The sequence below is a fragment of the Corvus hawaiiensis genome, chromosome 2, assembly GCF_020740725.1.
Source record: "Corvus hawaiiensis isolate bCorHaw1 chromosome 2, bCorHaw1.pri.cur, whole genome shotgun sequence".
NCBI lineage: Eukaryota > Metazoa > Chordata > Aves > Passeriformes > Corvidae > Corvus > Corvus hawaiiensis.
In genome coordinates, this window is record NC_063214.1 from 28,375,390 (window position 1) to 28,394,422 (window position 19,033).

At 42.0% G+C, this 19,033-nt stretch overlaps 1 protein-coding gene across 6 annotated transcripts in view; it reads right to left on the reverse strand.

The window, feature by feature from the left end:
- GRAMD1C (GRAM domain containing 1C) overlaps nt 1-19,033 on the reverse strand; it is a 55,155-nt gene that overhangs the window by 18,307 nt on the left and 17,815 nt on the right. For 5 of the 6 annotated variants that reach the window (XM_048294863.1, XM_048294862.1, XM_048294861.1 and 2 more), the window contains 6 exons: nt 18,754-18,838; nt 15,877-15,980; nt 14,008-14,103; nt 12,732-12,812; nt 3,406-3,524; nt 2,047-2,167 (listed from right to left, as the gene is read on the reverse strand). In XM_048294863.1, the coding sequence (XP_048150820.1) occupies nt 2,047-2,167; nt 3,406-3,524; nt 12,732-12,812; nt 14,008-14,103; nt 15,877-15,980; nt 18,754-18,838 (606 nt within the window). The remainder of the gene's footprint in view (nt 1-2,046; nt 2,168-3,405; nt 3,525-12,731; nt 12,813-14,007; nt 14,104-15,876; nt 15,981-18,753; nt 18,839-19,033) is intronic. The other variant, XM_048294866.1, reaches the window with a different exon arrangement.

A 19,033-nucleotide genomic window follows, 5' to 3' on the forward strand; every position in this document is an offset into this window, starting at 1 on the left:
GCTCAGTGCCAAGGCTTTTTTGGTTTTTTAGCCTGTGAACAGCAAGCTCTGGGACTGGAAGGCCTCCCTGCAAGGGGTGAAGGGAAGATGATGGTTACAAAAACAGGCAACAAGTTGGTTCCCACATTCACATACACTGAGAGCCAGATGAGCCATGACCAGGGTTCCACACAGACTTTCCTCAATCAACTACAGACAGCCATTAACAACATTTCCTTCAAGATGGGCCAAATACAAGACCCAACCCCTCCACTATTTTCAGATTTTCCTCTTATGAGAGCTTTGGGACTTACTTTGTCTATCAGAGCAGTAAAGGGGAGTTTAAGCCTGTTTCCCTCCAGTCTTTGGAAGGTGGTTAAGTGTGCTTTGTGTCATCACTGTGATGGCTTCTGATAAATACATTCTAAGCACTACTGCCTCCTCCTATTGCCCTTGTGGTTCTACAAAATATGCTGCAATCCTGGGGCTGTGGAGAGAGCATGGACATTCTTGAGTAATGCTGAGTGACACATACAGCTGACAAAAACACTGTGCATTTTAGCTACCCTGAAACAGTAAACTAAACAGTTTAGTTACACATTTAGCAAGATTGCACTTTTACACTATAATTAGAAGACTTTTCAGAAGCAGTTTATTCAAGGGAAAATCCTGGCATTTTTACAGACCAAATCCCCAGGCATTCCTCCTTACCAAGATGCCCAATTAGATTTAGCACCTACAAGAGACATCTCTGGGTGTGGCTTCTTTTTCCAGGCACAGCAATTATTTTTAAATGGCTTGTTCTTGTGCAAATAAGACTTACAAGTCCAAACTAAGGCTACCTGTGTAGATTTTTAGTTATCCCAAACAGCCCAAATTCCAGCAGCATCCCCAGTCCTCTCATGCCTCTCTTACAACTCTCCAAAAATCTTGCTTTATACTGTTAGGGTTTCCATAAGGAATACCCATCACTCAAGTAACTAAGCTTTTAACATCTGAGAAATACCAATATTGTTTGCTGGATATGAGTTTCTAGCCATTAACTTGGATTTTGGCAGAACTATTTAAATCCTACTTAACTTCCAGATCACTTTCAGCAAGCGACAAAAGTCAGAAGATTTATAGGGTAGTAAAAACTATTAAAATAATCTCCTTCCTTCCCCAAATTCTCCAAAGCAAAACTGGCAATTAGGTACCCAGCCCTAGTAAAGTTTATAAAAAATGCATTAGTGGCTTATTTTCTTTTCCAAGCTCTTTGAGATATCTAATAACCCAAAGAGAAAATATCTGCAACTTTTTAGACTACAGCTGCACATGGGAGTCCCAGTAACAGTGCTAGACACTGTGCCCATCTCAGATGTCACTACTAATAGTGTGATAGCCCCCACCAGCCAAACACATTCACAAATTCATACAACATGAATGAACACGAGTGAGACATTCATGCTTGTTCAGTTGTACTAACCCAAGGCATTAAGGTAAAATTCATCCTTATAATAGCAAGTCTGGGGGTTTCCCCCTTCCTTCTGAAGCATTTCCACAGATTTCAATAAAAAAAGGTTTCATATATTCACAACAGCAGACTAACTGACCTTTCAAGGCAAGGGTAACAAAGCATAACTATCTTTTAATATACCCTATGTAGAGGATAGTAATAGAAGAGATCTTTTCAAATGACAAACAGCACAAGCAAGAAAGCATTGGTGAACAAGGCATTACTATCAAAAAGCACTTGGATAAAAAACAAATACGGTATCCTCAGGAACTGGGTAAGAAAAATCAGGTAATGTTGTTTTTAAAGGAAAAACAAAAACCAGACCAGGGCATAAGCCTCAGCATTCTAGCTAGGTTGTGCTGCAAATTAGTGACAGAGCATTGCTAAAGCTCACACCAACAGTAATCTCTTATAAAGAATTTTGCTCGTTTTCAGATTTAAGAAACATTCTTGACTTCTCAAAGACTTCTTTAGAAGTTGCAATCTCCATTCATCCTATGCTTACAGATACACAAGTTAAGCAGATATGCTTATCAGCTACAAACAGCAAGAAAGGCTGTGTCAGCACTTACTCCTGGCAACGTGTGTCTGTTGAGTGGCTCTCCTTCTGTTTGAAGCGAGGGCTCACGAACTAAACCAATCATTTTGGGTAGTTTTTCATCCCTTTCTCCAGAATCATCACAAATGCTGGATCTGCCCAAAGCAAAAAGGAAGATATCCTTGGAGATATAAGTGCTGAGAAATCTGAGAAAGCGTCTCATGTGATTTTTGCATTCAAAACATTGCTGTTCAGATAACATTAAAAAATACCAACTCGTTTCTTCCCACACCCAGCTCATTAAGGTCAAGCCATTTTCCTCATTCCAGCTACCTCTCAGAAGATTCAGCTTCTGATCATAAGGTCAATAAAACCAAGCACTGGTGCATCAAAAAGTAAGCAAGTGCTGTGGGAAATGAGGAAACAGATGTAGCTTATAACTAATTTGGACAGAAAATGTTTTAAGAAAGTGTCAGAAAATAATTTTTTTTCCTGTGTCCCTTATTCCAAAGTTGCAAAGTTGTGACTTTTTAACAAAAAAACCCCAAAACATAACAAAAACAACAAAAAAACCAAGCAAGCCCAAAACAAAAAGCAAACCAATCAAAAAAAAAAAAAAAAAAAAAAAAAGACAATCAGAACATATTTAATAGGGTATCTTTTGAAGCCTGCAATGAACTCAAGACATTTTTCTCACAGACATACTCAGATAATACAGGATTGAAGAGACATAAATTACACTGTTCAGTTTTGTAGAGTCATGCTTATTTACATAGAGATATGTAAAGTGCTGTTATTAGATTGACACTGGCAGGTCATAAATCAGTTCACATTTGTTAAAAAAAAAAAAATCAAGGCAACTCTTCTAAAAAACCACATCATTATTATTACAATTATTCCAGCTTATCATATTACTATTTCTGTTTTTTAATTCAAGCTGAGGACAATACAAAAATAAGCTAAGACCTCAGATATCAGGAGAACAAGGCAAAACAAGTATTTCTCCACAGAGGAGGGGAAGAAAAAAGTGCCTGAACCACAATACAGCTCCATTCCATTCAAACCTTCCAAACCGTTGAAGGGCATACAGGCACCACCATGGGAAAAGGCTGCTATTTAAGCTACCCTATGCTGATCCCCAAGCAGATCCAGGGAAAACAAGGTCTTCCTCTCTCCTCTTCTAAGGGGCCTCAGCTGCACTCCTACTGTTTCAGAAAATTCACTCAGTTAAGTTTTTATACGTGCCCAGTCTATGCAGTTCAGACCTCTGCATCCTTTTACTACAGGCTTAACCTTTCTGGTAAGGCTACAGCAGCTCTTTAGAAACAGTTTCTAAGCAAGAGGACACTGCTTCTCCCCAGGTGTTTCAATAGGCTGTACAGCCTCTCCTTACCGAGACTGCCCATTGTCTTCAGACGATGAGTGGAAGCTCTCCATCTCCTCACTGTTCAGGCCCAGCTCAGAGCCGTAGCTCTGGTGCACCAGCTGCCAGAATTCCTGCTTGGTCAGCCTCTGAAACAAAGCGAGCTAGTCAAGAACCACGGTATGGCACAGTAAGGCGCTGGAGGAAAAACAGCAACAAGTTCGAATTACGCCACAGCCTTTAACCTCAATTCTGACAAGGACCGAAAGCATTCAGGTATCACGTTCCGAGATTGGGTTTCAGCATTTTGGGCAACTGTACTCCTGTCTGCTCCATACTCCCAACCCACTGCTGTTCAACCAATAACATCAGGCGTAAGAAAAATTGTCATTTTGAGAAAACACACTTGTGGCCAGTACTTGCTTCTTTACATGTTACCAACATTTTCAGAGATACCTTCAAGGTACCTCCCTCTCGAATTTCACTCGACATGGCACAAGACCAGTTAGGTCCATCTTTGATCCTGAACAAACTGCTAATAGATACCTGCCTGTTTCCTGAGGATGCTCAGAGTACTTTACAAATCGTGGCAGGCTAGCATTTCAGTCACTACACTGGTGTCTAGGTCAGCCAACTGCCCACTTTGCCAAGGTGGGACAGGAGGTCTTCAATTTCTACCACCAGCATCCTCTTTATGAAAAATAGTTGCTTTTCTTCAGCATTACCTTGACTCACCACTAGCTAAGTCTTCTTCTCTACAATATCTCTGTCCTGCTCTATGAATTCCCACAGCTACCGGGACATATTTAAGTTCTCTTAAATCATCAGGAAAGCTTAGAGGTGAAAGTAGTATGACACAGTCCTATCTGCAGAGTAAGCAATGAGTTTCAAAGTCCACCTTGGCTGTAAAAGGGGGGGGGGGGAGGGGTGGACAAAAAAAAAAAAAAAAAAAAAGAGAGAGAAAGGAAATAAAAGGTTTTTGGTATTTAACAGAGCTCAGAGAGCAATACTAGCGATCTTAAAACAGGAGACACCACACTGGAAAATGTGCCTCGGCCACCATCCATATTGATCAAGGGAACAGGACTGTGCTAATGAGGCAGTAACACAAGTAGTGCTTACTATTTGCATGAAATGATGACATTAAATACCCATGCATTATTTAAAGGACCTTTAAATGATCCTCTCCACCCGCTTGCTTCACCTGTAGAGTGTTACAGTACTCGCAATTTTAGACAGACACGGCGGAGCTGACCCGCACGCAGGATGCAAATGCGCGCCCAGAGCCGTCCCGGCGCTCCTCGGGCTGCCGGCACTCCCCGCCCGCTCTCTCTCCCCGTCTCGCTCCGCGACCCACCTGGCGCGTCCCGCCGGGCAGCCCCGCTCCCGCCGGGAGCCGCCGCGCTCCCACTTCCTGCTGGGCGGCGGCGGGGCCCGCCCGGGGCCGCCCCCCCCGCCCGCGCCGGGCCCGGGCCAGCGCCTTCCCCGGCCGCTGCTGCCGGCCCGGGGCGGGACCGGGGCAGTCCCGGCCATCGCGGCCGGGCCGGGCCCCACGCGGGTCCCGCTGCCCCCTCGCCCCCGCAAAGCATCGCACGGGAGCCGCTCCCCCCGAGGCCGGGGCAAGCACAGCCCAACGCGGGAGACGAGGAAGGGTTTTTCCCTCGGGTGTTTTCCGGCAGAACACGGTTTCGGGCTTTTCAGAAAGCAGCTGGCAACAAGCGCCCTATTGGCAGAGATCAGTTTCAAGATATTTAATCCTAGCGAGGGCAAAGTAAACATTAAAACACAAAACACACAGCAATAAAGCAAGGGTCATAGCAGCTAACGACAGCCTCCCCCTGCACGGGGGTTTGTTCTACAGAGCAATGCACTGCTGAAACACGTGCATCCACTTACAGCTGGCCTTACTTTCCCCAGGCATGCTGTCCTTTGGAACAATAAACTCATAACCACAAACAACTACCTACAGCTGTTCTTATTATATGGCTAAAAAACGGGCAGGCATTACATGGTTTCAAAATATGACTGAGGTGTATTTTTAGCTAGCACACCTTCCAACCAGGAATCAAAGGACAGAAACAAAGCCATTTTAATTTCTGTTGCCCAGTATTGCCAATGCCTTGATTTCCAGTCATAATGGGTCAGAGCTAATGTTGCTAATGAAATTCACTGGTATGTTCCGTCTATGGGCAAATCAGACTGCCCTTGTACAGTCAGCTCAATAGTTTGAGGAAAGCAGAGAAGCTTTTCAGCTTCTGTAAAGGAATCTATAAAGCTGTTTCCTGTTGTTTTGTAAAGCCAATGTTACTGACTTCTGCTTCTAAAACAGGATTCTTGCACTCTGCTCAATTATTCCTAGCTCAGCTAGATATAATAAGTTCTTAATGGTCACAAGCCAAGATCAAACGAGACTTGCTTTATTGTGTTAGAAAGAGCCAGTTCTGAAAGCAAAGAAGGGCATAAATTTTCTGGGTCAGACTTCTGCTTCTGAGAGGATGGCTTAGAGAAGCTCTGAAGCTTGAAAGGCTAAATCTGAACATGAATTACTTTGCCCATTCGAGGTGATGGTCTACACTGGGTTCTTCCTCAGTTCTCTTTGTATACAAAAACAAAGGCTACAAGAAGCAGCTGGGATACACTTTTGTCTTTTCAACCAGAGCATAGATCATCAATACTTTGCTTCATGCCGGACAAAGCGGTGTCATGGCACAAGCAATACTACAGAATACCACTGACAGAAGCAAAGCTGCTGATTTTTACCCTCTATGGACAAATGCAGAAATATGAACAAGACATGCCATACAGGTTGACTCAAGAGACAAGCCCCACCACACACCACACTCCTGCCAGGCAACTCTAATACAGAACCCTGATTGTTTGCAGGATAGGGGAGGAAAACAGCAAACTCTCCCTCTAACTGCCCAAACATGATGCTCAGAATCAAACCAAGCCTTCTTTAGTTTTAAAATTAATCTTGTTGTACACAAAGGTGCAAATAAACATCTCTCTTTTCACAACCTTCCCTGAGAAACTGCGGGGAAAGGCAGAACTGCTGTCCTGGTAGATGTTTGCCACAAGAAGCCCAGCTGACCAGAAATTCTGTTCCTACTCACACCTCTAGACTTACCTGCTACAATGTCTCTGGAGACAGGTGCAAATCTCTACCCAGCAAAGCATAAGAAGAACAATAGGAAAATAAATCCAACTCTAAGGGAGAGGACTCATGGGAATTGAGACCGATTAAGTTAAGATCTTGTTCCATTAGAAATAAGGAGTCCTGTGTTTGTTTGGGATTTGAATGACCTGCCTAATTACATTTTAATTTGTTCCTTCTCCCTTAAACTTGAGGGATATTTGACACCCATAAGATTTAGGAAAATAAAGCAAAACTGTAAATGGCACTGCTCTTATTGTCAATAGCAGCCATGAATAAACTTCTTGTACCAATCTGGAAAGCTCACTGCAAAACAGGATTTTGGGCTGATTTTATAAACAGATGTATTATTGAAAGCTGCAGTGGATGTGGAAGCAGCTATCTGTTTTATCAAGACCGGTGTCATGTCTCTTCCAGACCTGCATTAATGATTCCTTATTTTCCATGATGCTGGATCATTTAAAAAACAATGGCAAGGTAAAAGCCTAGGAGACTCACTCTGCACACATTTTTTTTTTCCCCATCCCTGTTGCAAAAATGGAATTTTCCTTCAAAGAAAAAAGCCTTTACATGAACATTTAAAGAATAAAAAGTTTAAGAGAGGCCCATCTTAAGAGGAAAGTACCCACTGATTCACAGAGGAACAAAAGTTGAAGGGCACCAAACACACTGTAGTGTATTCTGAGCAAGTCTGAAGAAGTTATGAGCTAGAAAACTATAACTCAGCTAAAGAGGACCAGGAGTCCTGTCCAAACAGTGGTACAGAGTTGGGGGAGAGCATCTTGATAGACGAATAAGTTTGGGCACAGAATAGCATGTAACCATTTACGGGTTTCCTTGCACTGTGCAAGTCACTTTCTGAAAGAAAGGCAGGCTTGTCAAAGGACTACTTGTTCAACCATGTAGGACACGCAATACTTGGGAGGTACCAGGCAGAACGGCCACCAGACGGAGATCTGGGAAAGGGTATGAGGCTGACCCCACTGGGAAGTTCTACAGGTGGTGAAAGCTTAAGGTGTATCAGGTAAAGCAGACAGGTCACTTCAGAGGTGAGACCTCAGAACAAAATCTATGCCCAGGAAGTGTTAAAGAGACCAGTGACTGGAAATTACCTCTGTGCAGACATGATTTGAAGCAAATGTGTAGCGGGTTGAGTTTGAAACCGGGCGGAAACACTAATTAAATGTAGTGGTTTTGATTCAAAATATTCATTATTTACTTATTTTCCTTCTGTGAGATAAGAATTAGGAGAAAAGCAAAGCAGGCACAAACCTTAAACAGTTGCAGTACAATGAAAGAGCTTTATTACTAACAGAATTAAAAGTAAAGAGAAAACAACAAAACAAAATTAAAGTAAATTCCCCCCCCCCCCCCTCTTTCCAGCACTTCTCTCCTTTTATCCAGCTCACACAAGGGATAACAGAACATGGGATGTTAGTCAGTGTTGCAGTTCTTGAAAAGTCTCTCTCTTATGCTTAAGGAAAAAAGGGTTTTCCTTCAGTTGCACGTGGTTCCCAAACTGCCACCAATAGCAGACCCGCCCGGAAACAAACAGTCTGCTGTGTGTAGAACATCTCTCCCATGAAGAATTTCACAGTTCTTTCACACTACAGAACATGGGCCATCACATGGGGTTATTCATCTTTTTAAGGATAAGTTATTTTGGCCTGCACACAGAGGCTTTTCTTCGCCACAAGTCTCTAACAGCCTCTTACTACTTCTATATAGCCTGGCATAGGCACTCTTCACAAACTTCATAGGCACACGTTGATTCTCCACCCCCCCCCCCCATGTTCTTCAAATGGATTAAAGAGACAAACAAACAGTTTGTGGTATTACAGTTTCTTACCACGGCATGCAAGAAGGTTTCTTTTAAGCTGCGCGCCAGAATCGCGGCACCGCCCTCTTTTCTCCTGTCGCCATGCTCAGCTCCGTCCCACGGGACTCACTTCTCTTTCTCTCTGACTCTGAAGCCGCCATGTTGAAGAGTGTTCTTGTTCGGGCTTTACGGTGGGGAAAGCCTCGCTCCCTCTGTGCTGCTGGCTGCGTGGTGTCCTGTTCAGTTCAGCACGGAGTGTGCTGGCTGCAGACAGGAGGCTCTGCCGGCTCCCGCTGGCTCCGCCGGCTCCGCATGGAGGGGAGAGGGACCCGCCTGTCCCCAGAAGCCGCGCTGGATGGGTTTAGCTGTGAGCAGTCCATGGCTGGTTTGAGCTGCCTGCGGCTCTGGGACAGTCCCCCGCAGTGACCCAGGGTCCGTGCCGCAGCGTTGGGAAAGGGGGAAAGGGGCAGTGGCCCCGGCCCGGCCCAGCGGGGCCTGGAGGCTCGGAGCCCCCCCACCTTCCAGCAGGCGAGCTCCGACCAAAAGGGGAAGTCCCGCCTTTCGGTGCGGTTTAAATATGTAAATTGTGAGAAGCGTAATTGGTCTTAAAGACTGTCCATCAACTCAGGGTCAACCCAACACATTCCACCCCTCGCTTCTTAAAATTTACATATCCAAAAGTTACTTAAAATAGCAAAACCAGAGCTAAAAGAAAACAAATTACATAAACCTCCACCCCTAGAATTTTTACCACTACTACAAAGCAAATTTCTTCTATTATTCTACTTAATTTTATAACTTTCTACTTGCTTTGCTTATTATTTTCTCCTAATTAGTCTTCATCTCACAGCGCTCATTAACTGCCCGCATTCTCCACCATTAAATGTAGCGGGTTGAGTTTGAAACCGGGCGGAAACACTAATTAAATGTAGTGGTTTTGATTCAAAATATTCATTATTTACTTATTTTCCTTCTGTGAGATAAGAATTAGGAGAAAAGCAAAGCAGGCACAAACCTTAAACAGTTGCAGTACAATGAAAGAGCTTTATTACTAACAGAATTAAAAGTAAAGAGAAAACAACAAAACAAAATTAAAGTAAATTCCCCCCCCCCCCCTCTTTCCAGCACTTCTCTCCTTTTATCCAGCTCACACAAGGGATAACAGAACATGGGATGTTAGTCAGTGTTGCAGTTCTTGAAAAGTCTCTCTCTTATGCTTAAGGAAAAAAGGGTTTTCCTTCAGTTGCACGTGGTTCCCAAACTGCCACCAATAGCAGACCCGCCCGGAAACAAACAGTCTGCTGTGTGTAGAACATCTCTCCCATGAAGAATTTCACAGTTCTTTCACACTACAGAACATGGGCCATCACATGGGGTTATTCATCTTTTTAAGGATAAGTTATTTTGGCCTGCACACAGAGGCTTTTCTTCGCCACAAGTCTCTAACAGCCTCTTACTACTTCTATATAGCCTGGCATAGGCACTCTTCACAAACTTCATAGGCACACGTTGATTCTCCACCCCCCCCCCCCATGTTCTTCAAATGGATTAAAGAGACAAACAAACAGTTTGTGGTATTACAGTTTCTTACCACGGCATGCAAGAAGGTTTCTTTTAAGCTGCGCGCCAGAATCGCGGCACCGCCCTCTTTTCTCCTGTCGCCATGCTCAGCTCCGTCCCACGGGACTCACTTCTCTTTCTCTCTGACTCTGAAGCCGCCATGTTGAAGAGTGTTCTTGTTCGGGCTTTACGGTGGGGAAAGCCTCGCTCCCTCTGTGCTGCTGGCTGCGTGGTGTCCTGTTCAGTTCAGCACGGAGTGTGCTGGCTGCAGACAGGAGGCTCTGCCGGCTCCCGCTGGCTCCGCCGGCTCCGCATGGAGGGGAGAGGGACCCGCCTGTCCCCAGAAGCCGCGCTGGATGGGTTTAGCTGTGAGCAGTCCATGGCTGGTTTGAGCTGCCTGCGGCTCTGGGACAGTCCCCCGCAGTGACCCAGGGTCCGTGCCGCAGCGTTGGGAAAGGGGGAAAGGGGCAGTGGCCCCGGCCCGGCCCAGCGGGGCCTGGAGGCTCGGAGCCCCCCCACCTTCCAGCAGGCGAGCTCCGACCAAAAGGGGAAGTCCCGCCTTTCGGTGCGGTTTAAATATGTAAATTGTGAGAAGCGTAATTGGTCTTAAAGACTGTCCATCAACTCAGGGTCAACCCAACACAAAATGCAATTCCAGTCCCCTGGATCCAAATCCTGAAAACTGGGGATTATTCACCGTCAGGTGGCGCAAACCAGCACTGTGACACCATAGTCAGTTATACTTCTGAAGACAACAGAATTACTTTATTTCATCATTTAACAGTTGGGTATCATCTCCAGGTCTAGCAGATGTGCTCCAGAATATAACCAAGCTATTCACAGGCTTTAAAGCATTTAGCTGTTTGTAGAGGAAACATTAAAACCGGCTCCTTTTGGAACTGGTTCCAGAGTGAGATTTGTTTTTTGTCAAAAGCTTTGTAGATTCTGATGGCATCCCTTTGATCAGGAACACCAAGCTTCACATACTCAGGCATTGCATACCATGGCAGGGCGTCAGATGTATGAGATATTTTCCAAATGTATGCTGGTCCTGACATTGGGGTGGTGGGGAGAAAACAGCAGAACTGCTTGAAAACACCAAGGGCTCTCTTTTAGTATTAGTTCAGTAGACACCTGCTACTGTAGTGGAGTCAGTGGATCCAGCTCTAGCAACTTCAATTTCTACTTTCAACTCCACAGTGCCCCTCTATAGCTTGATCTAAAGAAGGCTGACAGGTGACTCAAACACATTCTAGCAGAGAATCAGAAGTCATTACTACATTGCAGAAGAAGCACTCAACCTAACAGAAATCCTGTTTCAATAACAGTTCCAAACATACTACATTAAAAAGCCCTACAGACACCTTATGACAGTGTTCCATTTTACAACTGAGAACCCCAAGGGGAAATTCTCACAAACAGACTTATCTTATTAACATACTTCAGTGAGGATGCAAGCAAGCTAACAGCACAATTTGATAGAAATAATAAGGCTAGTTCCCAAGCTACTCAAATGCACTGGTTCCTAAAACCTGCTGGCTTAATTCATCTCATCTTGCATGCAGTTCATGCTTCCTGCTTTCTTATCTATCCTTTAGCTACTGCTCTAATGTGAAAAATTGATCCTAATGTGACACTCATTTCAGTGTCACAGAGTAGAAACACACAAGAAAAACTAATACTGAACAGTACTAAGCTAGTTACCTCTGTTCCAGCCCTAGAACAGGTTTGTATACCTGAATGTCCATAGACTGACCCTCCAGCACCACAAACCAATCAACTGAATAATGTAAGTGCCATTTCTGACAAATTTTGCACAATGAAAGAAAGCAAGGTTACTTCCAGTTGCACATTGCAGTCAACAGGTGACATAGTACTCTGTGGCTGGATTCAAGACAAGATGGTTATGAAGTTACAGTTATATCGTATTTGATTTGAGGGACAAGAGATTTGCAAGAAACATTGGTTTTGCCTTAAATAGCACTTCCCTTTATTTTCAGCTTTTGTTTTGACAAGAAGTGCCTCTAGTCTACCTTAAAATTCATCTAACACAAGAAAAAAAAAAGTGTAGCTACTATGTGTAAGTAGCACAACAGCTTTAAACCTTTAGGGATCGTTGCAGCATTATATATGGGTATTTCAGTGTGTAATTGCAACTGTGTTAAAATATTTAAACAACGAGAGCCATAAACAGGAAGGAATTGGTTTACAAAAACTGTCTTTCTTGCAGTGATGTTCTGCAAAAGTGTCAGTCCATTTTTAGTAAGATGATTAGCTTAAGTATCCACAAATTGCAATATAAATCAAGCTAACTAGCAGAAGTTGCCAAAATACACTTCCATATCATACAGCCTGCCTTTGTTGCACTTATTCAAGGTCAGCAGAGTTGTAATGAGTTGGCTGGCAAAGGTTCTTAGCTGCTAACTTATCTGAATAGGAGTTTTGGCCTTTTTCCTTGAAAGTTTTCACTGAGAAAACCTCTTGCTTTTTTGATCACAAATTAGGCATAGAAAATGCGAAGCAAATGCATATCAATTTAGTAACATATGCTAGAGCTGGTAGTGAAGAGAAGCATGCAACCTATATGCAAAGGCAAAATGCTCCATCAACAGCAGAGTTGTAGGTGGCAGCCTGCGAAGGAAAGGATGAGAATTTCATCTGTGATCTAAAGTACAAGGAACCAAAGCAGAACATCAGATTAGAATTCTAAGTCAGAAGGGAAAAGCTAACTTCAAGTCTCTTATTCTCCAGAGGCACATCTGTCTGCATTAGAAAAAGATTATTTGGTTGCTTAACCACAGGTACTGATGCAGACAAGCTTACCTTATCCAGCAACACATTCTGCCACAAACGGAAGATACTGAGGTAGCTTCTGTCTCTTGCACTGAATGACGTGAAGAAAAACTGCAGAAAAAAACAAGGTAAAAAAATAAGCTCACATGTAGCTATTTTCAAGAGTCCCAAAATGCTTCCTTGTATCTTGAATATCCCAAGGTTATCAGTAACAGCATGCCTCCTTTCACATTCAACAAACCTGGGGTCATATTCCTCATGTTCCACACTTTGTATCACTTTCAGTGAGTGATAATATGTTCCCCAATGTCCACACAATATACAAAGACACTTGCTGTTCTGGCCATGTAGCTACCCTTGGCATAAAGGAAGAGATCCTCCCTCCTCAACTAATTACACACTTAAATTTTTCCCCCACTTGCAAATAGGAGGTTGAACAATTCAGAAAAGCACATGCCTGTTTCCTACAGGCTGCAGCTATTTCCATTCTTCTGCCACATATGCCTTTTACTAACATTTTCACACAACATGATGTGAAATTGAAATAATTAAAATAGGAGATCAAATTATATGCATCATTTGCAGTGTTAAAATCTTTCCCATTGGAAAGCTGGGGGCTTTTTAGCAAAGAGGTCTATCTTCCTTGTCATGAAAGTTAATACTGGATAAATTGAGAGGGACCAGCCAAATATGAGGAATCACAGTTCCTTCACAAAGAACAGTTGCTCCAGGTTCACAGTGATAAGCTGTTCTCTGTTCTTTGCAAAGAACTATTATTTTCAAGACATTTATAGAAGAACTAATCACAAAGTGTGTTGCACATAAGAAGACTCTGCATCATGCTTTTCAGTTTTTTAAATACACACTCAAAAACTTCATTTCCCAGCACATGTTCTGGGGTAAATTTCTCCATGACTTGACATCCATGACATCATACTCCTTTTGTTTCCAGTAGTTTTCTTCCAGGAGCACTTGAAATTCAGTGATTTGATATTTTTCCAATATGAAGAATACACATTCTGAATTCATGCATTGAATTTTAGTTTTAAAATAGATTTCCTTGGAATAGGTGAGACAAACTTTTACTTTCTGGTTACTATATAAACACCACTAAGGGATTCTGCAATCAAACTGGAGTTCAATTAGCAAACCAACATGCACAGGCACGAAACCACAGTCTGCCTTCTAATCCCAATCACATTTAAACATTTGACAGGGAAGTCACTTATGCAAATACAGACTAGAACAAGTGCTGTGTTCTGGACTCTATCATTTAGCAAGAACATATTTAAACACAGATTTTCACCTTCTCTCCTTTTGTTGCTATTTGTATGGCATTTGGAATGAGACGAGCAGTCTTCTCCTTTGTCATGAAAGTGATATCCTTCAAAGCAATAGAAATCTAAGCAGAAACACATTTAACAAAACATATTAAAAAAAACTTATGACTAAAAAGTTAGACGTTACAGAACATGCAAGAGGAACTCAAACTAACCCCAAACCCTGGGATGAAATTCAGATGAGATCACAAAAGCAATTACTGTCTCTAATTGCTGCTTTAACAGCAAGCATTTCAAAGTAGAAGCTGAGGTGACTTAAGAGTCATCTCCTCTTCTTTCACATTAGGACGAGGGAAGGAAGTGGTTCTTTCTTCTTTTCTTCCACTCCTCCAGCCACACACCACAGTCCCAACCAAATACAAATCACAGATCTGAAAGTCAATCCCAATCAGAATGCTACACATAAAGCAGGACACAGATGAGAGAGATAAGATAATAGACTGTGTTATCTCACAGAAGTTTACTATATAGTCCATCTTCAGAGTTTTATTTGCAGTCTAGTCACTGCAAGAAATTCTTCCTGCCTAGACATGTTTGACTTGTATATTAGTAGTTGAAATGTTTGTGTTTGAAGAATATGGTCTATCTGGCCTGCAACAAGTCATTTCCTTCCAGCCTACCACCTCTTCTCTTGAGTATGAGGCTGTGCTGCCATTCAGCTTAGAGAAAGGAGAAACATACAGCTCTATCTTGTTTTTTCCTCAGTGAGAAGAAGGTTCTCCACTTACTCCATCTCTCTTTACAACAACACAGCCTGCTAATGAGGTCCCAAACTTAGCTCTAACATTTTAGCTGATGAGCTCAGATTGCCTAAAGGTATTGCTGAATATATCACTCTGCTAGACAGGCAGAAACAGGTTACCTGGATGTATGCTGGCTTGGCTAAAAAACCCAGTCTTTGAACAGTTTATATATTCAAGCATATAATTTCAAAGGGTTTATTTTTTAATTAATTTCACATCTAAAATAAGATATATTCAATCACCAAATCCATCTGACAAAAGTAAGCTTGGTTTTCAGTTAAGTATTTCTATAGCCCCTTGCCATCTTGAATACACAAGCTATTTGTTGTTTGTCCTGTGTATTTCAGAGCACTTAAGTCTAAGAGACTAACTTAAGGCGTGAGCAGTCTCACAGCTCACAGAACATTTTGACATGTCCATCCCCTGTTAGCTAGGTTGTCTTCCCTTTCTCATTCACTGCTTCATGCAAGTTCTACAGCAAGTGCAACAACTGTTTGAATGAAAAATTTTAACTCACAAACCTAATCTGACAGAAATAAAGGGCCAACAGATCACAAATATCTACCTTTGCTCATACTGTTCAAAAGCCACAGATCACAATATGAGAACTTGCAGAAGTAATTTATCAATTCCCTTCTGTTGTTCTCAGATGCTGATAGTTACGTGTGAGGCTAAGTCAAGTAAGATTCAATGCTGGAGAGCTCTTGAATAGGGCAACACCACATACCATGTCATGCCCCAGGTCTAACAGTAGAAGATTGTGTGTTACATGCCTTTATAGGACAACTGCATGGTAAAGAAAGGCAAATTGCCATCCAGAAATGTTAAAAGCCATCTTTAGCATAATTCCTAAACTCCCCATGCTGAATGACTGACTTGAGCAGGCTTACTTCAGCATTCAGATGCCTCCGTTGCTATTCTTATTTTACAGAGAACAGATCTGCATTTCCACTCAGGGATGCAGGCTCTTTCTTCACAGCCCAAAGTTACTAGTCTGAGATTGACAGGGTAAGATGTGAGAGATTCTAATCCTATATCCTGACAGGATAGGACAAAGAAAAGGTGGGATTCAAGTGAGCTTAGAGATCTTACTGTGGTCTCCCATCGGAAAATGTTGCTGTGGAAACAGAGCCAGTTTTCAGAGAGATACAAGCGTCCCTGCAGCAGGATATCCTTCTGGAGCGCACAGGCGTAATCTGTGTACAGAGAGCAAGAGCAAGTTACTCACCCACTGACTGCAGCACAGTTGACCCCAACCTGTTACCTAAAATGAGATGGGCTATTACAATACAATAAAAAGCCATTTCTTTTACTCTTAAGAAGACTATGAAGGCAGACTTGTACTGGCTTGCATCCAGACCATTGTTCTGGGAACAGCCCAAAGTCTGAGCTGATGGTACATCCGTGTGAGGACAGCACTCCATGCATCAACCCCTGTGCATTATCTTAGGTTTTCAGAGAAGAGGTATCAGGCAAGACCAGCAGTACACGGGAGAAATATTCATTAGTCAAACTTCAAAGCACCTAAACAACAGAATACACAAACATTTTTTAGTACAACAGATTATACTGTCAACTCCTATGTAACAGTAGCTCGTATGTTGTAGTAAGATAATAGTTTACCACTAAACAGATCCTATCACTAGCTAAAACTATCTGCAGAGTGAGACACTAACAGGCAGCTTGAAGATATCCAGTTCTTCAGGCAGGGGATATTTCCAGAAGTTGACCGTTGTTTTTATGATACTGTCTCTGACTGAAACACCCATATTGAAAAACGGATTTCATCTACAATGCAATTACCCATCATCAGATACCTGCTAATTAAGAACAAGAGCAGAGGATTTGGTTGCACTGTTTAAAAATCTCCGAGAGCTTTCCCAATTTCAGAGCCTGAAGATCCAAACAAAAGAAATTTTCACAAGTACTGCTGCTAAATAATTAAGACAGACCTCTTTTGGAAGCTCCAACCTAAAGAAGGCTACCTAATATATAGAAAATACACAGAATGTATGTATTGATGCAATATATTAGTGATTTTACCCTTAGAGGTATCAAATAGCTTTGTATCTGGTATTGTCTGAGCCTGAATTTTGGTTTTGTGTACTACGAGAAGATAATACAGTTCTTGTTCAAATATCAAGAAGTTCAGAAATCCCCAACATCCTAACTTCAAGCTATGTCTGCATTTACAGAAGCTTTTATTATATTTTTTTAAATTCTCTAGCATTTCCCCCCTCAAATAATCAAGTGGAAATAAAGTTTCTTGTAACAAGAATGAGACGTGTATACCAGCCCTAAGAGACATAACTACACACAGAACTACATAAATCTAAATAAGTAAGTTGTAAATGCATGCTTAAAGAACAGTCAGATACCAAAATGCTGAGAGAAGAAGGCAACAGGAGTTCAAGGTTAAGGACTTGAGGAAAGCATTAGTAAGAAGTTTGCATCTGACTTCTGTGTTATTAAGAGAGGGATTCAGACCTATAAAGGTCATCACTGAGCAAGTGATGAGCAACCCCACTCTGACCCACCTACACAAAAGCAAATATCAAAACAAAAGGAAGAGATTAGCAATTCTCCTTCTAAGATTTCAGAACCAAAAACTTAATATGTTGCTTGAAAACATTTTCAGGCAAATTATAGTGGCACTCCTTTAAGCTCCCTTTTAGACAGTCAAAGTAATTCCTTTCATTTTAAGAAAATAGTTTTAAGAAAATAGAAAAAGATTCATATAATCTTTACATACTGTGCTCATTACAGTGGAATAGTTGCTTCTTTTTAACAGCTAATTTAAGAACAGAAGCAGTAACAATTCTTTTAATGAACAGCAGCAAGCAATGGGTTCTTGGAGCACTGTAAAGCCTGTACCAAGTTTCTCTGCACCAAGCAAAGGAAGAGCTCCTTGCTTGGAGGATGCAAAAACTCCTTTAAAGCACTGCTTTTTGTGGGGTAAAAAAAAAAATTATATAAAAGTAGTGGCTTTTCTTCTGATGGAACAGATTGAGACTAACCCATTACTACATCTTTCTCTAAATCCTAGGCAGTCTCTTCTCTGAAACTGCTTCAGAGTTTACTCCATGGCTTTCATTATCAATCAAGTGTAAGGAGAAACATCAAAACAGTGCTTTGAAGTAATATCCTTTCCTTCTGTTTTACTTCCCTACTGAAGTATTTTAAAAATGCAGAAGGCATTTCAGAGGATAACTGCCTCCTGAGGCTGGAAAAAGACACAGGGATTTAACTGCTTCAGAGCCGTTGCTTGCATGCTGCAAGCATATGCTAACAGCCTCTCAATGTTCACTTCCTTAGAAGTTGCATAAAATGAGAGATGAACTTTAAACAGTCACAGTGCCTCTTTTGTATGAAAACATACAGTGTATTTGTTACACAAATATAACACAGGCAGGTGATAAAGAAGGGAATAAGGTGCATCACTGTATGCAGACGAGGTAGGGGTACATGCTTGCTTTGGATTCTGCAGTGGAGTGAAACTGAGCTGGAGCTCAAAGGGAACATTTCAGTGTTGAGAAAAGTTATGCATCATAGTTTGATATTCTCTGACATCTGCTTCTTTCCTCTCCTATTCATCTGAAAAATAGTCTTTTAAATTACAGCCACCCACTGTGTCACTCAGTCCCAGGAGTCACATTAATCAAGGTGCCTCGGGCAAGGGTGCTAGTTCCAGAGAGCAAGGGGAAAGTTTTTGCTAAGGATGATTTACCTAGTTAACAGGGTCTCAAAAACAACATCCTTTTTTTTTTTTTTCACAAAGCAGGCAGTAGAGGAAAGGAGTATGGACCTGGCTTTTCCTTTAAAGTATCTGATGCTAGCTCAGAGAGAGGAGAATAAGAAGTTATCAGGTGTAGCTAGAATTTGCCATACAAAACCCAAAATGCTTTGACATGACTGCAAGTTGAAGTCATCACCCAGAAGACAAGGACTTTTGCTGTAATTGCTTCTTACCTACTATGAGTCTCTCTGAGTCTGGCAGATGAGAAAACTGTCTCTTGAATTCCTCACTCCTATATTTGTAAGTGGAACTTGAGAGCTGCAACAAAGAACAGTAAAAGGTTATGCAAACAGATTTATTTTCAGCCATCAACTGTCTTCATACTGGATGTGTAATTTTATCTTGAAGAACAAATGAACCTCAGAAGAGCAATAAAGAATAGGTGGTATCTAAATGTGATCATCACTGTAACTTTATGCTTACTTATGTAAGAGTATTTATTTGGCATGAGCC